The sequence below is a fragment of the Onychostoma macrolepis genome, chromosome 21 (genome assembly GCF_012432095.1).
Source record: "Onychostoma macrolepis isolate SWU-2019 chromosome 21, ASM1243209v1, whole genome shotgun sequence".
Classification (NCBI taxonomy): domain Eukaryota; kingdom Metazoa; phylum Chordata; class Actinopteri; order Cypriniformes; family Cyprinidae; genus Onychostoma; species Onychostoma macrolepis.
Genome location: NC_081175.1, coordinates 29,507,173 through 29,524,769, shown reverse-complemented (window position 1 = coordinate 29,524,769; position 17,597 = coordinate 29,507,173). Strand labels below are relative to the sequence as shown.

The 17,597-nt window shown below is 40.9% G+C and overlaps 2 protein-coding genes and 1 long non-coding RNA gene across 3 annotated transcripts; 2 read left to right on the top strand and 1 right to left on the bottom strand.

Moving 5' to 3' along the window:
• Positions 1 to 7,109: 7,109 nt before the first annotated feature.
• Positions 7,110 to 10,229, top strand: LOC131528405 (uncharacterized). Its single transcript, XM_058757486.1, has 3 exons — positions 7,110 to 7,215; positions 8,799 to 8,871; positions 9,477 to 10,229. The coding sequence occupies exons 2-3, from the start codon at positions 8,830 to 8,832 to the stop codon at positions 10,227 to 10,229; spliced, it is 795 nt and encodes a 264-aa protein (XP_058613469.1). The 5' UTR covers positions 7,110 to 7,215; positions 8,799 to 8,829.
• Positions 10,230 to 10,855: 626 nt separating this feature from the next.
• On the top strand, positions 10,856 to 14,801 carry LOC131528925 (uncharacterized). The gene is made up of 5 exons (XM_058758394.1): positions 10,856 to 11,625; positions 11,712 to 11,781; positions 12,283 to 12,451; positions 12,765 to 12,927; positions 14,050 to 14,801. Exons 1-4 carry the CDS (start codon positions 10,876 to 10,878, stop codon positions 12,922 to 12,924), a joined length of 1,149 nt encoding a protein of 382 aa, XP_058614377.1. The 5' UTR covers positions 10,856 to 10,875; the 3' UTR covers positions 12,925 to 12,927; positions 14,050 to 14,801.
• Positions 14,802 to 14,931: 130 nt separating this feature from the next.
• LOC131528926 (uncharacterized) lies at positions 14,932 to 16,742 on the bottom strand. The gene is made up of 3 exons (XR_009267954.1): positions 16,557 to 16,742; positions 16,161 to 16,357; positions 14,932 to 15,925 (listed from the first exon to the last, which is right to left on the bottom strand). It is a non-coding gene; the product is annotated as an uncharacterized LOC131528926 (long non-coding RNA).
• Positions 16,743 to 17,597: the final 855 nt, after the last annotated feature.

Below are 17,597 nucleotides of genomic sequence, written 5' to 3'. Positions count from 1 at the left end.
ATACATAAATAATAATTACTACACAGCCAAAAACTACTTCACAGCCATGTTCTACATAGTATGAGTGTATCAATTTATTTCCTCTTAGATTAAAACACTTCTGTATAGAAAGATTTGCATTATTTTACTTTAATATTTGTAGCTTTGAAATGAGGAAAACTTATAACTAAAGCATTTATGAATGAGCCATGATTTTACACATATTCTTCATTTAAGAGATGATGGAGATTTGCTTGATATGAAACATCATCTACATCATCAGATGAATGCAGAAAGAGTGTCTGGTAAGAACAGAAGTGCTTCTCTTGATTTGTGATGTTTTATTAACAAATTTCGGGAGGAGCACGCGCAGATAATTAACGCAGCCAATTCATCATCAGCAATCACACCATCTATCCAATCAGCTCGACAGAGAACCCCTATAAATAATCAAAGCAGTCTTACCTCCATCAGTTCTAGTCTTTCAGCATTCGGTTCGCTCCTTTGCCATTATATCACAGACCCAATTTTTTCCCATCCAAACAACGTGACCTATACTCAAGATTTTCGGATCCTCTGCAGCAAATCTGCCGGCCCCAGGATCACTCCTCCTCCGCCAGTCAACGCCGTCGAGCCCCAGGCTCCATCGCGGCCGCCGCTCTGCTCGACCAGCCACAAGAATCCCCCGACACCGAGGTTTAACCTCGCCTCCACTGCCTAACTTCCATCTTCCCCAGCATCCTCGTATCATTCGGCTGCGCCAATAAATTCCTCCGATCGGAAGTGGTGAGTATTTAATCCAGAGGCAAACGCTGATGAATTCCGACGCTCCATTCTCGCAGAGAACAAACAAACGGGTTTGTACGATCTATTCGTCACCCCACAAATCAGCCAACCTCACTCCTAAATCCACTCCAGCCGCCAAGGCGACTAATAGCTTGAGCAAGCCCCGAACTCGTCTTGCTTGACACCATCATTGTCCCGCACAAAACCCGGCTCTCCGCGAGCGTCGGGTCGCAGAAGCAGGCCTTCAACAAGCCTGGGCCGCGCCCAGTCCTTACCGCAGCAAAGCCTCACTCGCTTCCTGCTTCGGCTCAGCCTTCACCGTGGCTCTTCCGGCCGCAGCGCCGCATGCAGCCGGGCCTCTAACTACCGTTTCTAGACGCAAGCGCGAGGCTGCCTCCGCTAGCGGCACAGGTCACCAGTCTTGCCAAACAATGTTCAAGGTAAAAATCGCTAAAGGATTTGTCATTTGTTGTTTTGTTGTTAAATGACGTCACGACATCATCGGATGTTAATGTCATTACGTAACCACGACGCAAGTGCTGAGAATACACACTGAAATTACTCTTATTTTCACCAGCATTTTACCCGTATTTAATTCACTCATTCCATTTTGATAAATGGATAAGTCAGATAATCAACAGTGAATCTTCTTTTCCACTGTTGATCTTAACCAGGAATTAAAAAATTTATCTCAGTGGACCAACAGTAATGATTAACAATCATGAGTACAAACGAAAAAGTTAAGGCTTAAATAAACATTATTGAGCAAATGCAACCTGCAACTTAATTCATATATGAAGTGCATACTGCTAGGCACCTCCCTCAAAGTGTCTACGTTACCAGCCGATGTGCCGCTCGGCTGGCCAGCTGTTTCAGTATGTTTTCCTTTCGTGTGGTTAAGAGGAAATCGCATGCCTTTTACCATTTATCACTTTTCAAAGGTTTCCAAATAAAAAATTTTTTTTAAATGGCTACATTTGTTGCTAGTTGCTTCGAAAACCAGTAGCTAGGGCAGTCCGAGAAATCGTTAGGTTGGCAACGCTGCAGACTACCCCGACATTTCAGCATGTCCCGCCAAAGTCACAAACCACTCCCCTGTTTTCTGCAGCTGACAGCTGCAGAAGCAAGCATGTGGCTGCCTTCGCTTGCAACGCAGGCCATCTCAGACTTTCCTTCTACTTCCCCTAACTCCTTTTCTTTTCAGCAGCCTCCAGATCCTGTCGCAGGTACTAACGCGAGGCCACCTCTACTAGCATTGCAGGCCGCACAGGCTCTACAGCCTTTCTCTCCAAATGCCACAAACCCCCGTGTCATGCAGCTGAAGCAAGCGCAAAGCTGCCTCCGCTTGCAACACAGGCCCTCACATGTCTTTTGTCTTTTTCTCCTGTTACTCCTAACCCCTTTCCTTTTCAGTTGCCTCCAGCTCCCATAGCAGACGCTAGCGTGAGGCTGCCTCCGCTAGTGGTACAGACCACAGGCTCTCCAGGATGTCACAAACCCCACTCCCTTCCCATGAGTGAGCTACAGCAGCCGAAGCAAGCGCGTGGCCCCCTCCGCTGGCAACACAGGCCCACATATCTTTGTCTTTTCCTGCCACCACTAATAACCCCCTTTTCCTTTTCAGTGACCTCCAGTTTCCTTAGCAGACGCTAGCGTGAGGCTGCCTCCGCTAGTGGCGAAGACCCATCCATATCAAAGAATCTCACCGAACCCTCATCAGCAGACCCTTTCAACGCCAGTCCATCCCTGTCCACTCGAACCTCGGACCCACCATAGCCATCCTCTCTAACACCACGAAATCCACCCATAGTGGCTCACTCCACTCCAACCATCCCAGCAACACCCCGCTCCTGCAGGAGACTTATCTGATTCTTCTCCTTGCCGCAGCAGTACTCGATTCCGCAGAAGCCGCCTTCTCTTTTTAGATGCTGTAGCAGCGACCGCTCCCCCAGAAGCCTCCTCTTTTCAGATGCCTCCGCAGTGACGGCTCCCGCAGTTGTGACCATTTCCACAGAAGCCTCCTCCTCTTTTCAGGTACCGTAGCAGTAACTGCTCCCGCAGGAGCTTGCATCTGCATTTCCCTACTGCCGTAGCAGTGACCGCTTCCTCAGAAGCCTCCTTCTCTTTTCAGATACCGTAGCCGTGACCATTTCCACAGAAGCCTCCTCCTCTTTTCAGATACCGTAGCCGTGACCACTTCCACAGAAGCCTCCTCTTTTCAGATACCGTAGCAGTGACCACTTCCTCAGAAGCTTCCTTCTCTTTCCAGGTACCATAGCAGTAACTGCTCCCGCAGGAGCTTGCATCTGCATTTCCCTACTGCCTTAGCAGAGCACGCTTCCTCAGAAGCCTCCTTCCCTTTTCAGAGGCCGTAACAGTGCCCTGCTCATTTCATACTGCCGCTGCAGTGCCCGCTTCCGCAGAAGCTACATTCTCTTTCAGATGCCGTAGCAGTGCCGTCTCAATAGAAGCCACATTCTCTTTTCAGATCCCACAGAAGTGCTCACTCCCGCACGACCTTCTACCTCTACTTCCCACTCATCTCTATTTCCCACTGCCGCAGCAGTGCCTGCTCCCGCAGGAGCCCGTATCTCTACTTCCCACTCATCTCTACTTCTCACTGCCGCAGCAGTACCTGCTCCCGCAGGAGCCCGTATCTCTACTTCCCTCTGCCGCAGCAGTGCCCGCTCCCGCAGGAGCCTGTATCTCTACTTTCCTCTGCCGCAGCAGTGCCCGCTTCCGCAGAAGATACATTCTCTTTCAGATGCCGTAGCAGTGCCGTCTCAATAGAAGCCTCATTCTCTTTTCAGATCCCACAGAAGTGCTCACTCCCGCACGACCTTCTATCTCTACTGCCCACTCATCTCTATTTCCCACTGCCGCAGCAGTGCCTGCTCCCGCAGGAGCCCGTATCTCTACTGCCCACTCATCTCTATTTCCCACTGCCGCAGCAGTGCCCGCTTCCGCAGAAGCCACATTCTCTTTTCAGATGTTGCAGCAGTGCCTGCTTCCGCAGAAGCCACATTCTCTTTCAGACGCCGTAGCAGTGCCCATCTCAATAGAAGCCACATTCTCTTTTCAGATGTTGCAGCAGTGCCCGCTTCCGCAGAAGCCACATTCTCTTTCAGACGCCGTAGCAGTGCCCATCTCAATAGAAGCCACATTCTCTTTTCAGATGTTGCAGCAGTGCCCGCTTCAGAAGCCACATTCTCTTTCAGACGCCGTAGCAGTGCCCATCTCAATAGAAGCCACATTCTCTTTTCAGATGTTGCAGCAGTGCCCGCTTCCGCAGAAGCCACATTCTCTTTCAGACGCCGTAGCAGTGCCCATCTCAATAGAAGCCACATTCTCTTTTCAGATGTTGCAGCAGTGCCTGCTTCTACAGAAGCCACATTCTCTTTTCAGATGTTGCAGCAGTGCCCGCTTCCGTAGAAGCCACTTTCCTTTGTTTTCCAGATGCCGCAGCAGTGTCCGTTCCCACAGTAGCTAAACTCTCTTCTCTAAAGGCCACAGCAGTGCCGTTACTCCAAGCGACGTCCAGCACCCCACCAACATTAAGCTCTGCCGATTTTGGGGGGTATCAACACACCTCTTTGGCTGCTGTCCCGTGCTTATTGCATCTTTGGGGGGAACGCTCTGGGTCCGGGCTAAACGCAGAGCTCGGACCCCTCTCCCCGTACAGGGGGAGTACCCTGGGCTCGGGGGTAAGTACCGAGCTCAGGGCCCTCTCCCTGGACAGCACGCCAAATACGCATAACCTTTACTCAGTTTATTATATGTAAGTGTGAACTCGTGAAGCTGTAAATCTGGAGAAACAGAGAGATGTTGTGTGTGAAATGAGAGATGAAGCACATGAGAAAGCTGAGAATAAAAGTGATTCTTCTGTCAGAAACAGCATCGATACACAAAAGCAAAAGCACAGATGAAATACTGAGCAAAGGTTTGGAGTGAATCATGAACAGAATTGAGTGGAAATGAAAGAGATCTGGATTCTGATCAAACCATTCAAAGCTTCAGAAGAGATGAAAACAGCAGAACTGATCCATCAGAGTCACATTTACATCTTTGTGTTTCACAAACTTTTCTGTCTGTGTTTAGTGATTTCTCAGAAACTCTTTATTAAATGAATCCAGTAGATAACATCATATCAGCTGATGAAGTGTGTTTTCATTGCTGTTGCTGTAAAATACTTTCAGATATATTTGTAGATCTTTAACTCTGCTGTGATTCTGATGATCACCTCACTGTGTTACAGGGGTCAAAGTCAGAATGGTGTGTGTGTGTGTGTGTGTGTGTGTGTGTTTACTATTGTGTGTGCACTTGGATGGGTGAAATGCAGGGCACAAATTTCAAGTATGGTACACCACACTTGGTCAGTTTCTCTCTCATTTAAAGAGACAGAAGCAGACAGTAGCGCAGCTGCTTTGTTTACGGGATGCTATGCTTCGCTTCCCTGCTGTAAGAAAGTGAATGTGCTTATTTACACGCAGCATTACAGCCGAGTTTTAACTAGATGACTGAAAAAGTATTCTTAAAATGCATTCTAAAAACCTGAATAAATAATTATTCACAGTAATTGTCCATGATAATATCATGCATGTTCATTATTGTGATATTTTGTTTGTGAACAATGACACGTCTTCTGATACCACTGATATGACATAAATACTTTTGGGGGAAAAAGCTACATTTTCAGGCTTTTGCAGGTGATCTGCTGTTGGTGTGTGCTGCTGTTGGTTACAAATAGTTTCTATAAAAACACTTACTCCTTTTGAAACGTTGAGGATGATTTGAGAAATCTACCAAAGCGACTGAGAAAATCTGCAACCTGAAACTAAAGGCCTTTGATTTAGAAAATCTAGACAAAGATGGAAACAACTGCTAATCTTCTGTGTATTAAAATAGAAAATATAACACATTGTTGTATTTAATATATTTATAATGATCGATTTATTTCATGCAGCTGATATTCTGTAGCCTTGAGTAGAACACATAGATCTAAATACACTGTATCTATTCACTAATTATTTTAATAAAAAAAAATATATATTTGTATTTATTTGAGGGACACTGGGTTATAGCCACAAAACATCACTTTTAATTCAGTGTCAGAAATGCAGAAAGCTAACGAAGAGGATTATAGGTTGTTTTTATATGTGTGAATGCGTATTAGCTTACATGGAGAAAAAATGGCCAGGTTTAATTTCACCCAAAATTCAAATGATCCTTTTTCATGAAAATCAAGCATATGTCCGGTACCATTAATACCTTATGGTCATGATAATTAAGTTTTACCTCCAAATTATCTTTATTGAAATGTGTCAGAATGTGGGATTATGGATTTCTCTTTGATTCTCATCACAGTAATATAGTTATTTTTTATAAATGTAATGTTTTTTTTAAATTAAAATCAGTATAAATTAAAGAGTGAGTGTAATAGGCCTGCTGTGCTTGAATGAATCATCTCTTTATCATTAATCTAAGGACACAATATAATAATGTTACCATTTATAAAAATCTTCAGGCTGATGCATGTTCCTCCCATAATTCACAACATTTACTGATTTCATTCAATCTCTTGTGAAGTCTGATCTGATAGATGTGTATGTGATGTTGTGAGCTGTAATATACTGATGATCTCCAGCAGAGAGCTGTCTGTCTGTCTCTCGTGATCATGATCTCCTGCTACAGTTCAGACTGAAATATCCAATCAAACTCCGTTCTCCAGTAAAACCTGCATCATATAAAGTCATGGATGTGTGAATATGAGTGATGAATCAAGGGATTTTTTGTTTTAATAGACCAACAGATGAATCATCAGCATCAGTGTGTCTTGTGATATACACAAGAATCACTTTCTGTCCTGAACCGGTTTTCAAACTGTGTTTCAGGGTCTTTGCGTCTGTAGGTTAAACAAATTTTACAGAAAAGTCCTGTTAAAATGTAAAAATAAATTTATTTTTGACATTTTTTTTACACATGATTTCTGTTTCATTCTATTAAATTAATCACATTAATTATACTTTAGATGTTTATCTTCAGGTTTATACATCAATAACTCTAATGCTGGATAAAATCATAGCAGTGATTAGCCAGATAATGTTTTACACATACTTACAATACATTTTTAACAGTATAAATATAAATACTTTAAACAAGACTGTATAAAGCTGCCCTTATATTTTAGGAAGGTGGTTTGTCACTAAAGGATCATTATATTTAAGTACACTGTAATGAATTGCTGTAAAAATTACAGCACTATTTTACAGCAGCTGGCTGTTTTTTTAATAATACAGCATATTGCTGTAAACCGCAATGCATTCTGGGGTTGCGTGGCGGTTTGACTCAAATTTACAGAATATTGCTGTCAATTTCAAATCTTCAGCGCCATCTTGGGATCTTCAACGGTCGAGATTCTGGGAGCGGCAAGAAGAGTGATTCACAACTGTGGTAAGTGACTTTTATTTTTTTATTTTTCATGTTTAGTAACTGTCATAGACTAGTATATGAAGGTATATACATTCGCGGTTAATATTGGTAACGTTAATCCCGGATTCACGCTTCCTCCGTCTGCTGTGCTCCAAGGAGACTTGCGCGAGGTTTCAGCAGCGCGGTCGCGGTAGGATTTCATAGCATCTATGGGTAGAACATAGAGTTCCTAAATTATGAATTACATGATTCAGTGACACCTGTGGGTAACGTTATTCACGAGAACTTCGTGTTGATCAGCACACTTCGTCGTGATTATTTTATGGTGTAAAATTTGCACAGGTAACTTAGTCATCTATTAACTCGGCCGCAGAAATGAAAATGCGTTGCTAAAGCCTCGCAGTCAGCCCGCTCACGGGCGTTGCTGAATGGGAGAATGCTGCTGTTCCAAGCGTTTGACCAGCGAGTGGATTTGTGGGCCTTTGTTAACTTCAGGTAATGTGAACACTTTAACATCTGTTTGATATAAAGTCTGCCTTGTATAGTTAATGTATTACTATAACGCAACCGAATATTTATTTACGTTTAAATACGGTATTTACAGATATCTGTGTTTATGTCTTCGGCTGTCAAACTTGTATTTTGCAGAGGGCACTTTATCAGTGCTGTGACACTTGAACAAATGAACTGAGCATGCGCAACGCCGACCTATAAACAAACGAGTTGACTTATTGTAGTTGTAGAATATTTTTCTGGAGTTTTGCTTCTGGGTTCTTGCTCGAATCTGTTCTTGACTTGCGTTTGTGCAGTTCAGTTGGGAAGTTGGGAGGGCAGTTCCAGTTAGCAATAAAGATAATTTACTTATAGGTGGCTGTCGCATTCGTTGGCTTGTCGGCTGTAGATGAGATTTGCCCAGAACATGTAGATGATCACATGTTTCTAAAAAATCTGGCCCTGTTTTATCTGAAGTTACAGGCAAAGTTGATGCTTCCTACGTCTGTTATTCAAACAATCATTGAAGGACTCCAGGATATACATGACATCAGCCTGTCAAATTTGCTGTGTAAACTAAAAGACAAACTGATTCTACTTGGAGTTCCTGAGACAGACATAGAAAGAGTGGTAGATGAGATTAAAGTGGATGATCTTCTCCACACTTGCAACACTCAGATATTGAAAACGGATCAGAGGAGGAAAACTGTGTTTAAGCAAAGTTTCAACTACATTGAGCCAGTTCCAATTTGTTTAGGGAACAATGAAGCTGGAAATGAATGCTTTGCCCAGTACATTCCAATAAAAAACAGTTGCTAGTCTTTTCAAGAGCGAGTCCATGCGGAGCAGCACAGCAACACCTGTTTGCAGGCTCACAACAGCAATGTTTTTAAGGACATTTGGGATGGAAAAGTAATTGCAGAAAATGCATTGTTTAAGTCAGATCCCATGTCCCTGGGCTTGATTCTCTATCAGGATTCATTTGAAGTTGTTAATCCATTAGGTTCAGGGAAGAAAACACATAAAGTGCTGGCAGTCTATCTCACTTTAGGAGACATTTTGCCTCATAATCGGTCAACCACTGACCATATGCAACTTGTTCTACTTTACAGAGAGCAAGATTTCAAGTTCTTTGGACATGACATGGTGATGGGGCAGCTGATAAAGGATCTCAAAGACCTTGAGGTGAGTGGTATCCAAATGTCCAGTGGTGAGATTAGGAAAGCAATTGTGTGTGCCATTGCCGGAGACAATCTTGGCTCACATGCTATTGGGGGCTTTGTTGAAAATTTCAGCACCAGTTCCTTCTTTTGCAGATTCTGTGAAATTGATCGACCAACATTTGTGGCAGACTGGCCAAGGGGCCAAGCAGGACTGTGCAGTCATATATAGGTAATGTCCAAGCAGATGATTTGCACCTGAAAAAAGGGGTCAAATTTGACTCTCTTTTCAATGACTTATCACATTACCATGTCTGCCAGCCTGGCTTGCCTCCATGCATTGGACATGATCTGTTTGAAGGTGTTGTGTCCTATGATTTGGCTCTATGCATTAAACATCTGGTCAGAGTTGAGAAACAGTTTACATATGTGGATCTAAATAGAAGGGTAAATCAATTCAGATACCTAGGTAATGATGCACATGATAAGCCATGTGAGATAAATGCTGGGAGTGATAAACTTGGAGGGCATGCGGTTCAGAACTGGTGTTTCCTGAGATTACTACCAGTGTTAATAGGAGATAAAATAAGGGATCCAGCTGACAATGATGTGTGGCAACTTGTTTTGCAGCTCCGACAGATGGTTGAGTTCATTTGTGCCCCTGCCATTTCTTCAGGACAGATCGCCTACTTAAAGGTAATGATTGAGGACTACATGTATTTTCGAAAGAAACTATTTCCTGACCATCCTCTGAGGCCAAAACACCATTATGTTACTCATTATCCAGAACTAACAGTCCAGTTTGGGCCACTCATTCGTCTCTGGACCCTCAGATTTGAAAGCAAACACACATATTTCAAGCAGTGTTCAAGAAAGTTGCACAATTTCAAGAACATTTGCTCTACTCTTGCTGAAAGGCATCAGCTATTTCAAGCTTATTTAAGTGCTGGTAGTCTGTTCCCACCCCATGTTGTTGTTGAAAAAGGAACAGAATTTTGCCCATCGGATTACAATGATGATATTAGAGAAGCTGTTTCACACCTTAACTGTCAGTCAAGCACACTCATTTCACATGAAACAAAAGTGAAAGGGACTAAATACAAAAAAAATATGTTTCTTGTGCTTGATCAAATTGATGATGGAATTGTATTTGGCAAAATAAAAGCCATTCTCATTCAAGGAGATTCCGTCAACTTCATCACAGAAAGATATAACTCTTCAACTCTCATTGATCAGGGCCTTCATTGCATATCTGAGAAACCTGCAAAAAGGCTGTGTTGTGTCAGCCAGGAAAACCTATTGGACTACTATCCCTTGCCCATGTACAAGTTGTGTGGCCTGTCAGTGCTTGCTCTTCACCACTCTTTTCCTTCTCTAGAATGATGTCTACAACTTTGGGAGAGGAAATACAAAGGTCATTTCAAAGCGCTGCCTGGTCTTCTTGAAGAAAAGAAGGAATAGTTGCTGCAGAGACTTCTTAGCTGGGGTGTGGAGAGCACAGATGATCTTAAGTATGTAGAGGGAGCTCCTGGAGTGGACCTGTCTGATTTACTCCCGCCCATCCAGATTCGCAAACTGCTAGACAGCTTTATGAGAGGTTATTTTTACATTCTGTATATGTATAAGTTTATGTATACATATATATATATATATATATATATATATATATATATATATATATATATATATGTGTGTGTGTGTGTGTGTATAAAGTATATTTTTGTTACACTGTAAAAGTTATTTTATTTTTCTGATAATAGATCAGAATATTAGCACAGTTACATAACACTGACATGTTGATGATATATTTTTTCTATCAGCTGGAGAACAAAATCAATCTGGTGATGTCCTCCAACAATACCTCCGCCGCCTTCCACTGTCACATTAGACACCATTAGCCCACCAAGCCTTTCTTCAACCACAGCAGTTACTTGGCCTGAGTCATTTCAGGTTCCTTGGAACCAAATGCAGAGCAGTGCGCAGTGCAGTAGCGAATGGAAAGAGACCACTCCCCCCAGATCGCCGCAAAATGATTCGTATAATTGTTGATGAAATTAGGAAACATGAAAAGAATCCAAGCAAAGCACAGTGCCTTGCTGTAGCTCTCAAAATTGTCAAAAAGTATCCAAAGAGCTTTTCTGATTTTGATGATACTCAAGAAAAAAATGAAATTGGGTACTACTCCCTCTTGAAACAAATAAAAACCCGTGTAGAACACGTCAATAGAGATAATACTTTATCACGCAGGCGACGGATCAGTGGAGTAACTGACACACCTGAGAGAATGCAATGCAGAGAACCAACAGCCACATACGGATGCACACAATGGCAGCCTGAGCCTCCGCTTGCAAATTCTGATGATGTACTTGAGGAAAAAAGACAAACTTTAGAGAATTTGTACCAGCGATATGGAAAAAGTGGAGCTGACAGGAGTGATGTTTGTGCCTTAATGAAGGAAACTTATTATTTGCAAAGAAAGCACATCAATGACACACAAGTACTTCCTATCAAAGACCTCAAAAGCAAATGGCCATACCTGTTTGTGCAAAAGCACATATATGCACATTTTGAGGAGCTTACCAGTATCGCCATACACAAAAGGCTCAACCAAGCCATACAGGAGTATGGTAAAGTCCTCGTTGACTTCTTTAAGAGCAAACCCACAAATGAAGTTGTCAAGAAAATCTTGTCCAGCGAAGAAGAAGTTGGACCCCTTGTGATCAAACTCATCCTGGCACATTTCCGAGAGGATCTGGATGGTCTTCTGCTTCTTGCGAATGTAAGTATATTGCTGAAAACCACTATTTTTTTGTTTTTGTATGTTCTTGTATTAGTTTATATGGACAGTTAATGTTTTTTTTATAGCGGTGCGCCACAGCAGCTGACCTTCAAGCGACACACACCATACCTGGGAGCCCACGACTAATTGTGCTTGGTAAGTGTACTCTCTTAATTGACCAGAACTTGGACTTGACCAGAAAAGAAAATCTTGTATATGTAACTACTACTTTAACTGTGTACTTTGTACCTCTGTACTTTGTTTGTTTGTTTGTTTTTTCTGGTTTCTGTCTATATTAAGGATTTTTCTTATGTTGTGTTCCTCCATTTAAATTTCAGTGGAGTATTTTTGTAAGGCTGTCTTGTTGGCTTTATGCTTGCTGCGGTACTCGGTGTTACCAGTATTACATTACACTGATGTTCTGCCCCCATTGTCGTTTTTTTTTTTTGCCTTTTTATATAGAATTGTTTTGTTTTTTTTGTTCAGTTGGACATTTGCTCTAATTTGCTTATTGTTTGTTTGTAATGCCTCTTGTTAACTTTGGTTTAAAAGAATGAGTTCATGTACTCTTACATATTAAAATATAGTTTAAATGTAAAAAGCTGAAAGATAAAAATGGTATAGTTAAAAGTGACTTGTAACATGTGGTTGTTTTAGGAGACACTTTGACGAGTGGACACTGGATGCTGACTATTGAAGGCGAGGTTGTGTGTGAGGGCATTCAGCCCAGCTTCATGTCTGGCCTTGCCACTCTGTTCGCATCGTACTATATATTCAATCTTGAGTACCAGGAGGAGGCAGCATGTACCTTGGAGTTCATTCAAAGGTAATGGTTGAATTCTAACAACTTCAGTACCAGTATTTTACATATGTTGATATGTTATATCAGAACTTTCATTTTATCTATGTAGATATGTTATGTGTTATATCTGTTGAGGCCTTTAACACAATGCTTCTCAACTCGAGAAGACATACAATTTTCAGGGCAAATGATTTAGATGTCTCCTCATTTAACACCAGCAAGCTAATGAGTTAAAACAGGTGGTTTAATTAGTGGACATCTAAAACTTTCTGGGAGGTCCTCACTGGAGTAGAGAAACGCATCTTAATTACATATTGTCTGTTTCATGAACCTTTAGACGCTTTGTTGGTATTAATCCGGAGAGAGGAACAAAGAAGTCGAATGGAAAAGTGCCATCTAAAACGACCGGGCAAATGGTACAGAAGAAACAGGTTGCAGTGAACCCACATGTTGCCACTCTTCTTTGCAAAGTGATGGATTTTCAGTGGAATTTCTGAAATGTAAGTACACACACATCAAGATCTAATTTTCCTTTTATTATTCTCTGTCTCTGACTGTATCCGTCATTCTCTATCTGTATCTGACTGTATCTGTCATCCTCTGTCTGTATCTGACTGTATCCGTCATCCTCTGTCTGTATCTGACTGTATCTGTCATCCTCTGTCTGTATCTGTCATCCTCTGTCTGTATCTGTCATCCTCTGTCTGTATCTGTCATCCTCTGACTGTATCTGACTGTATCTGTCATCCTCTGTCTGTATCTGACTGTATCTGTCATCCTCTGTCTGTATCTGACTGTATCCGTCATCCTCTGACTGTATCTGTCATCCTCTGTCTGTATCTGACTGTATCCATCATCCTCTGTCTGTATCTGACTCTATCCGTCATCCTCTGACTGTATCTGTCATCCTCTGTCTGTATCTGTCATCCGCTGTCTGTATCTGTCATCCTCTGACTGTATCTGACTGTATCTGTCATCCTCTGTCTGTATCTGACTGTATCTGTCATCCTCTGTCTGTATCTGACTGTATCCGTCATCCTCTGACTGTATCTGTCATCCTCTGTCTGTATCTGACTGTATCCGTCATCCTCTGTCTGTATCTGACTGTATCCGTCATCCTCTGTCTGTATCTGACTGTATCCGTCATCCTCTGTCTGTATCTGTCATTCTCTGTCTGTATCTGACTGTATCCGTCATTCTCTGTCTGTATCTGTCATCCTCTGTCTGTATCTGACTGTATCTGTCATCCTCTGTCTGTATCTGACTGTATCCGTCATCCTCTGTCTGTATCTGACTGTATCTGTCATCCTCTGACTGTATCTGTCATCCTCTGTCTGTATCTGACTGTATCCGTCATCCTCTGACTGTATCTGTCTGTATCTGACTGTATCCGTCATCCTCTGTCTGTATCTGACTGTATCCGTCATCCTCTGTCTGTATCTGTCATTCTCTGTCTGTATCTGACTGTATCCGTCATTCTCTGTCTGTATCTGACTGTATCTGTCATCCTGTATCTGTCATACTCTATCTGTATCTGACTTCTCTCTATCTGTGTCTGGCTGTATCATTATGTTTTGTAATGTATCTAATATATTGTCCTCTGTTCTTTGCAATATTTCTAGCCACTCTTTGCATCCTGTGGTGTTCTCCTTTTTTGGATCAGAAGTTTGTTGGACTTGGGGCCTTGTTGTTTGTGGTGCCATGGTCTGTTCATGAAGTGATGAAGAGTCATCGGAATCTTTGTGGTTTTTATAATTATTTTTATTATGACCATGTTGGTCAACTTGTGGTTATAAAGTAACAGTTTGCATATTTCTTCTTTTTGTTGAGGGTATATGATTGCTAATTATATGTTTCAAGTAATTTAAAAACATTTGAAGGGTTAGTTGAAAATACTGTCATTACTCACCCTCATGTCGTTCCACATCCGTAAGACCTTCGTTCATCTACAGAACACAAATGAAGATTTTGATGAAATCTGAGCGCTTTCAGTCCCTCCATTGGATGCAACGCAACTTGCACATTCTAGTTCAACGACCTTGAAACCGGTCGATCCACATAAAAATATTACCTCTGAGAGGGAAATGCCCTTTGTCCTAAACAATCAAGTGGATCCTGAGCAGGTGATTTACCTCACAGTCACTGACACGGATATATTTAATATGAAGCTGAACATGAAACAAAACTGTATTCTCTATCTGCAACTTATAGTTTATATATTTTAGGTTACATTTTAATCTCAGATTGAAATGTTCTAACACAGAAATATTGGCATCACCTCAGTATTTTAATTAAGGAAAATGAATTATATGAGTCTTCTTGTAATGCATTTATGACTGATCCATGATTTTATGCAATTTCTGATGAATATGAATGAGCTATGAGCTAATGTTTTCTGTTTCTAAATCTACAGGACGTACGTGAGTAAAATTACTCAAAAAAACAAAACAAACAAACAACAACAACAAAAATGCTTCTAAATAATACCAACACGGCACAACTGATTGTCTTTAGAGAGATGTTTAGTTATGATCTTGATGAGCAACAGGCAGATATTATTTTAGATAGAATGCATATTATTTCGGCATAAAACATTTTTTACAGTTAGTTACACTCTCAGAAAAAAGGTGTAAATCTGTTAAGTTACAAAAGACAAAAATGTCTTTACTTTACACTCTTTACATTATTTGCTGCTAAATGGTAAGTTTTAGTATCTTAAACATACATATTAAAACTTTTAAATTACCCATAAGAATCTAAATTGTACATCTTAGTACCATTTGGGGTAATGCTGCAGAGTGACAGTTTTTTCTGAGAGTACAGACACTTTTAAGGCACTCAATGATCTGAACTACAGTATAAATGTGTATAAGTATGTTACGGCAAACACCAGCTCTGGACAAACACTATACAATTGAATGCTGTCTTCAGTATGAAGTGAATATCACTTGCTTGATAATTCTATCAGATTTACAAATTTGAAAATATAGCAAAACATTTATTTATAAATATTTCAGTTTTGCGTAATTAAACATGTAAAGAATCCAGATGAAATGTACTGAACTTCTCCAAACATAGCAGCAGATTTCTGTTCATATTAACTCAAGCTTTGTCTTTAAGGAAGGATGAGTAATAAATGCATGTAAAACAGTACAGAGTTATACAAAAATATATAGAGAAATATAGAATCTATGAACTGTATTAAAATATAAACATACATAAATACTAAATATACATGATGAATGAAATGTAGACGAGAAATGCAGAATATTGCAGTCATAAATATGTGAGGCAGTGCAGAATACTGAGTGAAACACGGCAGAAGCAGAGATTGAGTGTTGATGCAGAATGTTGTCAGTAAAGTGCATCAGAGCAGGATTGAGACACAGATCTGAGAGAAAATCTGTTCATGAGTCTGTTTGTTTGTGATCAGATGAGTCTGAAACCGAGTCCAAGAGCTGTTGTGATGAAGGATAATGTTCAGGTCTTCACAAGAGACTGGAAATCACAAACATCAGATTATCCTCATTGTTCTGGATTTATGGGGTTTTTATGTTTTCAGTCTTCAAATAATCCATCATGTAATTTATACACAATCAGACTGAGCAGTAAACATTCATCTGTGTCTGATGTATCTGTCTGAATGTGCCACTTTAGAAAACAGTAGTAAATCTAACACGGTAAAACTACAATGAGATGAAGGAATAAAGCTTCACGATGAACAAACACTTACGGTCTGGCTTTATTTTCCCCATGCTCTCACATCTAACAAATCTCTCTGCCTTTCTCTTGTGATTCACTGGTTAGTGTTTTATTTCTGTCCTCCATTTCTCTCTCAGTCCTGCTGTTTTTTGCTGGTCTGTGGTTTCTGAAGCTCCAGCAGTTTTCTGCATGCGTTGTTTCTATTCTACACTCCATCTGCATCTGTTTCTGTTAAATCAGGCAGAAACACAGTTTAAAGTCAAAGTCAATGTACAGTAAAGTCACATCAAGTACATGAAATCAAGTCCTGATCAAGCAGTGGATTTGAAATTAAAACGTGAATAAATATTCCTAATAAAGCTGATAAATGTGACACTGATTGCCTATTATTCACTGTTTGTATCTGAACTGATATTCATCTACTCACTCTTATTTCAGGCCGGCTGATCTGTCTGAAAAGCTTCGCTAGATTCATTTTTTTCACTGTTCTGTCTTCATGCGTTTCTTCCTGATTTAAACAAGGATTACAATATCACAAACAATAAAATAACAAATAATCCAGTCATCCATATGAAAATATTTGCCTGTAAAGCTCTTCAGTGAAGTAAGTTATAATGAAAAATGGAATCAAATCTTTAGAAACATGTTTCTTACCTGCGAGAAGAAGAGAGATGCAAACAGTAGCTGAAGAGCAGTATTTATAGCCAAACTCAAACCTGCTCCTTAAGGAGGATCCGGGCTGATATGTGGACAGTAAACACGGGAAATAGTCATTTTAGCGTTTGAGTGAAACATGTCATATGGTCAAGGACACATGAACTGTAGCGCAGTGTTTTTGTGAATCCACACGATTAGCTGCTAATGAAGGTAAATGATGATGAGTGTGAAGCTGAGAGGTTTGTGTTTGTAGCTCCGTGTACCTTCGCTTTTTATTGAATCTCTACTTTACTTTCAATCCCTTTTGTCTAAAGTGATAATATATAACTTAATTCCCACCATATTTCTGGTGTTATCTTTCAAACTAATCTAACTAATTTGATCGTTCTCCTTTAAAAACCGCGAGTGCAGCTTGTTAGCCCGTTAGCTTGTCACTCGCGGTTCCATTTGCATTTCTATTCGCGCCTATTATTATTTTATTTTTCCTCGCTCCGTTTTCACGAGCTCATCAAACAACAGTGGTAAGTGGTAAGTTAAGTTGGTATCATTCATCAATCACGGTGAGTAATGGCTTCTTCTCCTGCTATTGTTGTTTGCACTGTTTGCCACATGTATAGTTTATCTGTCTCTGTCAGCAGCGAGGATTCACATGTGATAAATGCAGGGAAATAGTTAGGCTGACAGAGAAGGTTTTAGAACTAGAGACACGCATCCAAACTTTAGTTGAGGACAGTAAGAATGTGAGGGCTGTAGATACTGCTTTGGATGCGACTAGCTCAGGAGTCCTGTACATTGTTCGGTTTCGGTTGAG

What these genes read in the sequence shown, in the direction of transcription:
- LOC131528405 (XM_058757486.1), top strand. Translation starts at nt 8,830, where the DNA reads ATGGTGATGGGGCAGCTGATAAAGGATCTCAAAGACCTTGAG. An exon ending in AGGATCTCAAAGACCTTGAG is followed by an intron (nt 8,872 to 9,476) that starts GTGAGTGGTATC and finishes CTTGTTTTGCAG; the next exon opens with CTCCGACAGATGGTTGAGTT.
- LOC131528925 (XM_058758394.1), top strand. Translation starts at nt 10,876, where the DNA reads ATGATTCGTATAATTGTTGATGAAATTAGGAAACATGAAAAGAATCCA. An exon ending in GTCTTCTGCTTCTTGCGAAT is followed by an intron (nt 11,626 to 11,711) that starts GTAAGTATATTG and finishes TTTTTTTTATAG; the next exon opens with CGGTGCGCCACAGCAGCTGA. An exon ending in CCCACGACTAATTGTGCTTG is followed by an intron (nt 11,782 to 12,282) that starts GTAAGTGTACTC and finishes TGGTTGTTTTAG; the next exon opens with GAGACACTTTGACGAGTGGA.